Source organism: Palaemon carinicauda, chromosome 16, assembly GCF_036898095.1.
Source record: "Palaemon carinicauda isolate YSFRI2023 chromosome 16, ASM3689809v2, whole genome shotgun sequence".
In the NCBI taxonomy this organism is placed as follows: Eukaryota; Metazoa; Arthropoda; class Malacostraca; order Decapoda; family Palaemonidae; genus Palaemon; species Palaemon carinicauda.
Window position 1 is genome coordinate 19,649,662 of NC_090740.1, and position 5,000 is coordinate 19,654,661.

The window sequence follows — 5,000 nt, forward strand, 5'->3', positions numbered from 1 at the left end:
TCCCCTCTTCAGGAACCTGCCAGGCATGGGGTTCGAGCAAGAAGAAAGGGCGTCGCTCCTGGGGTCCCAGCAGTACGTGTACCATTCGTCCGGGTCCGACACTTACTCCAGTGAATGCTTGCAAGGGGTGAGTACGAATCTTTTATTTCTTACCATTAAATATTTGCATTTCGTTCAGCATGTCGATGTTTCATTGAATATGACGTACACAGTGCAACGTTCTCTACCCATGTTATATTTATACAGACACTTATTCTTGTAAATAGATAGATACCATGATTGATGCAATAATATTCACATGCGCATACACACACACACACACACACACACACACACACACATATATATATATATATATATATATATATATACATATGTATATTTATATATATATATTGTATATATGTATATATATATATATATATATATATATATATATATATATATATTTGAGTGTGTGTGCATTCATATGTATGAGTGTGTGATTATACGTTGTTTGAGTAAGTCTGTTTAATATTACCTTGCATCCTCGAATAAGGAAAAGCCTAATATCAGCATCAAAAAGACCAAATTTTACACTATTACTTGACCTGTCATCCTCCATGTTCTTATTACGACCAAATATTCAGACCCAAATTTTGCCTTATGCTAACAATTATACTATATTTTTTGTTTGTAAATATTTCTCACTTTTATCCTTGCTGAATAATATATAGAAGTTTTATTCCAGCTGTTACCAAGTTGTGGAATGATCTTCCTAATCGGGTAGTTGAATCAGTAGAACTTCAAAAGTTCAAAGTTGGAGCAAATGTTTTTATGTTGACCAGGCTGACATGAGTCTTTTTATTATTTATTTAAGACATATCTGTTTTTGACGTTGTTAATAGTTTATATAGGACATATCTGTTTTGACGCTGTTACTGTTTTTAGAATGATATATTGTTAATTTATTCTCATCATTTATTTATTTACTTATTTCTTTTCCTCACTGGGCTATTTTTCCCTGTTAGAGCTCTTGGGCTTATAGCATCTTGCTTTTCCAACTCAGGTTGTAGCTTGGCTAGTAATAATAATAATAATAATGATATATATATATATATATATATATATATATATAAATATATATATTTATAGATAGATAGATTGTTGATGTTTATCAATTAAGCCATTTATGATTATACAGGTTTTCATACTCGATTTTTGAACTGAATTTAATAACTACTGAAGTCATAAATATCCATATCTGAGAGATCAGTGCCTTAGAGAACCAAGCTTTGTAGCTTCATCCAATCTGTCAAAAAAAAAAAAAAAAATTATAGCTTTATTGTTTTTTTTTTTTTTTTTTTTTTTTTTTTTTTTTTTTTTTTTTTTTTTTTTTACTGTAATTATAGATTGACTGAATCATACAGGAAATACAAACCTTGAACATTTATGAAAGATGGCAGTGTTGTATGTAAAAATACAGATTTGATTTTTACAATTGCTTCAACTGAACCTCATACTGTTAAGAAATTTCCCGTAAAAAACGATGAAAATCGTGGAATAAATGTTGCCAAGCATTTACAGTTTTAAAAACTGATATATGGACGTAAAATAGCGATATTACGGTCACCAACCCGAAGAAGATAATAACAATGTAGGGTAAAAATTACGGTCGCCTGTATTTTACTGAAATACGGCTGAGAACAGTATATATTTACGGATAATTTCCGATTGGAATTACGTTTTTTTTTTTTTTTTTTTTTTTTTTTTTTTTTTTTTTTTTTTTTTTTTTTTTACAGTGCATCTACACATGATAACTGAAACGTATTTTAGCTATGCCTCAGAGATCAAATCTTGGTCACCTGGATTTGGGATTCGCAATCGTTTGTGGTATCTGAAAAGGATTCTGTAGCGATGAATGCAAACTCTAAATGTACACTTTATTATTATTATTATTATTAATTGCTAAGCTACAACCCTAGTTGGAAAAGCAGAATGCTATAAGCCCAGGGGCCCCAACAGGGAAGATAGCCCAGTGAGGAAAGGAAACAAGGAAAATAAATAATTCCTATATAAACTAAAAAAACTTTAACAAAACAAGAGGGAGAGAAATTAGATAGAATAGTGTGCCCGAGTGTACCGTCAAGCAAGAGAACCCAAACCCAAGACAGTGGAAGACCATGGTACAGAGGCTCTGGCACTACCCAAGACTAGAGAACAATGGTTTGATTTTGGAGTGTCCTTCTCCTAGAAGAACTGTTTACCGTAGCTTAAGAGTCTCTTCTACCCTTACCAAGAGGAAAGTAGCTACTGAGCAATTGCAGTGCAGTAGGCAACCCCTTGGGTGAAGAAGAATTGTTTGGTAATGTCAGTGTTGTCTAGTGTATGAGGACAGAGGAAAATCTGTAAAGAATAGGCCAGACTATTCGGTGTCTGTGTAGGCAAAGGGAAAGAACCGTAACCAGAGAGAAGGATCCAATGTAGTACTGTCTGGCCAGTCAGAAGACCCCATAACTCTCTAGCGGTAGTATCTCAACGATGAAGAGTCGAATGTACAGATCCCCATATGGAATTGTTGAAATATTATTTAACTTATATTTCTACAAAGGGAAAGCTATAAAACTAAGGTTATTCCAAATTTCGGCTGAGAAATTTCGAAATATCAACCAAATTGAAAGGAAAAGATACGAAATTTAAGATTCTGCGATGGGGTCATTGGGACAACAGGAAGTGCTTATAGTTTTAGGAGAGTTGGAAAAGGGAACACGATAGTTACTGGTTGGATAAGGTCATAAAAGATTCAGTGAAGGGTTGAAAAAAAGTGACTAATAAAGAATTTGCATGATGGAAGAAAAAGATATTATTATTATTATTATTATTATTATTATTATTATTATTATTATTATTATTACTTGCTAAGCTACAACCCTAGTTGGAAATGCAGGATGCAATAAGCCCAGGGGACCCAACAGGGAAAATAAACTAGTGAGGAAAGCAAACAAGGAAAAATGAAATATTTTAATAATAGTGACACCATTGAAATAAATATTTCCTACATAAACTATAAAAACTTTAACAAAACAAGAGGAAAATAAATTAGATAGAATAGTGTGCCCGAGCAAGAGAACTCTAACCCAAGACAGTGGAAAACCGTGGTACAGAGGCTATCGGCCCAACCTATGACTAGAGAACAATGGTTTGATTTTGGAGTGTCCTCCCAGAAGAGCTGCTTACCATAGCTAAAGAGTCTCTCCTACCCTTACCAAGAGGAAAGTGACCACTGAACAATTACAGTGCAGTGGTTAATCCTCGGGTGAAGAATGATTGTTTGTTAATCTCAATGTTGTCACATGTATGAAAACAGAGGAGAATCTGTAAAGAATAGGCCAGACTATTCGGTGTGTGTAGGTAAATGGGAAAGTGAACCGTAATCTGAGAGAAGGATCCAATGTAACCCTGTCTGGCCAGTCAAAAGACCCCATAACTCGAGCGGTAGTATCTCAACGGGTGGCTGGTGCTCTGGCCAACCAACTGTTTAAAAACAGGGATATTATTATTATTATTATTACTAGCCAAGCTACAATCCTAGTTGGAAAAGCAAGATGCTATAAGCCCAAGGGCCCCAACAGGGAAAAATAGCCCAGTGAGGAAAGGAAATAAGGAAATAGATAAATGATGTGAATAAATTAACAATATATCATTCTAAAAAGAGTAACAGCGTCCAAACAGACATGTCCTATATAAACTATTAAAGTAAAAAACAGATATGTCATATATAAACAATAAAAAGACTCATGTCAGCCTGGTCAACATAAAAACATTTGCTCCAACTTTGAACTTTTGAAGTTCTACCGATTCAACTACCCGATTAGGAAGATCATTCCACAACTTGGTAACAGCTGGAATAAAACTTCCAGAATACTGTGTAGTATTGAGCCTCATGATGGAGAAGGCCTGGCTATTATAGGATAGTTAAGAAAAAATTGAAAGAATTAAAAGCAGTTTATAGCGAAGTAGAAGCAAGGACAAAGGTTGATAGGTGAGTAGATCCGAGATTAAAAGATTCAAGTTTGATTTATTGATGAAGCCTTAAGATATTTGTTGTGACCCTTATGATACTAAATGACGTAAGCGTTATTATTATTATTATTATTATTATTATTATTATTATTATTATTATTATTATTATTATTATTTTTATTATTATTATTATTATTATTACTATTATCATTATTATTGTTGTTGTTGTTATTATTGTTATTATTATTATTATTATTATTATTATTATTATTATTATTATTGCTGTTGTTGTTGTTGTTATTGTTATTATCTTTTATTATTATTATTATTATTATTATTATTATTATTGAAGGGGATTGCAACCTCAGTGACTTTAATTCTATAGGAAACCTTTTCTGTGGTTTTTATAATTTTTCTTTTCATCATTACTGCATTCTGCTAGTAATTGTGCGTATCTCATCTTAGGTGGATATATAAAGTCGTGCTATCAATACTGCTTTTTTTAAACACACAGTAGAAATAAATACAGATATAATATCGCATTAATCTTTATTTCCAAGTTTTTACAACGTTGCGAACAGTAAAATAACACTTGATCATTATCAGGCTAGATGCAATACTAAAGGTAAAAGTTGATGAATCAGGTATATATATGAAGTTCAGACTATAGTAGGTCTTGGTAGGGCGGATGGGCTAGGTTTTCATGGGCGTAGAACCAAGGAGGTTAGTTCAATTTATGAATAACATTCGCTGTCTTCCTAATGTAGGTAAAAAATAGGAAATGTGAATTTTTATAAAGAGTTTGTCTTATTATTCTGGTGATGGTTTTCTATCTCCATGGTTTAAAAAAGAAAAATTGCATAAGTTATAGCCTACAGAATACATACCTAAGAAATATAATCCAATGATTCAAGGTGTTGCTGAGTCTTTAGATTCATGCATATGCCGAGAACGAACTAGGCATCCTTTAAGCAATAAAATGTGAGCTTGTGTCCTTC

General features: G+C 32.6%; 1 protein-coding gene across 1 annotated transcript in view; it reads left to right on the forward strand.

The window, feature by feature from the left end:
- LOC137655681 (protein scarlet-like) overlaps positions 1 to 5,000 on the forward strand; it is a 71,533-nt gene that overhangs the window by 14,794 nt on the left and 51,739 nt on the right. Inside the window, 1 exon segment of the mRNA XM_068389640.1 lies at positions 13 to 127. Coding sequence (XP_068245741.1) covers positions 13 to 127 — 115 coding nt within the window.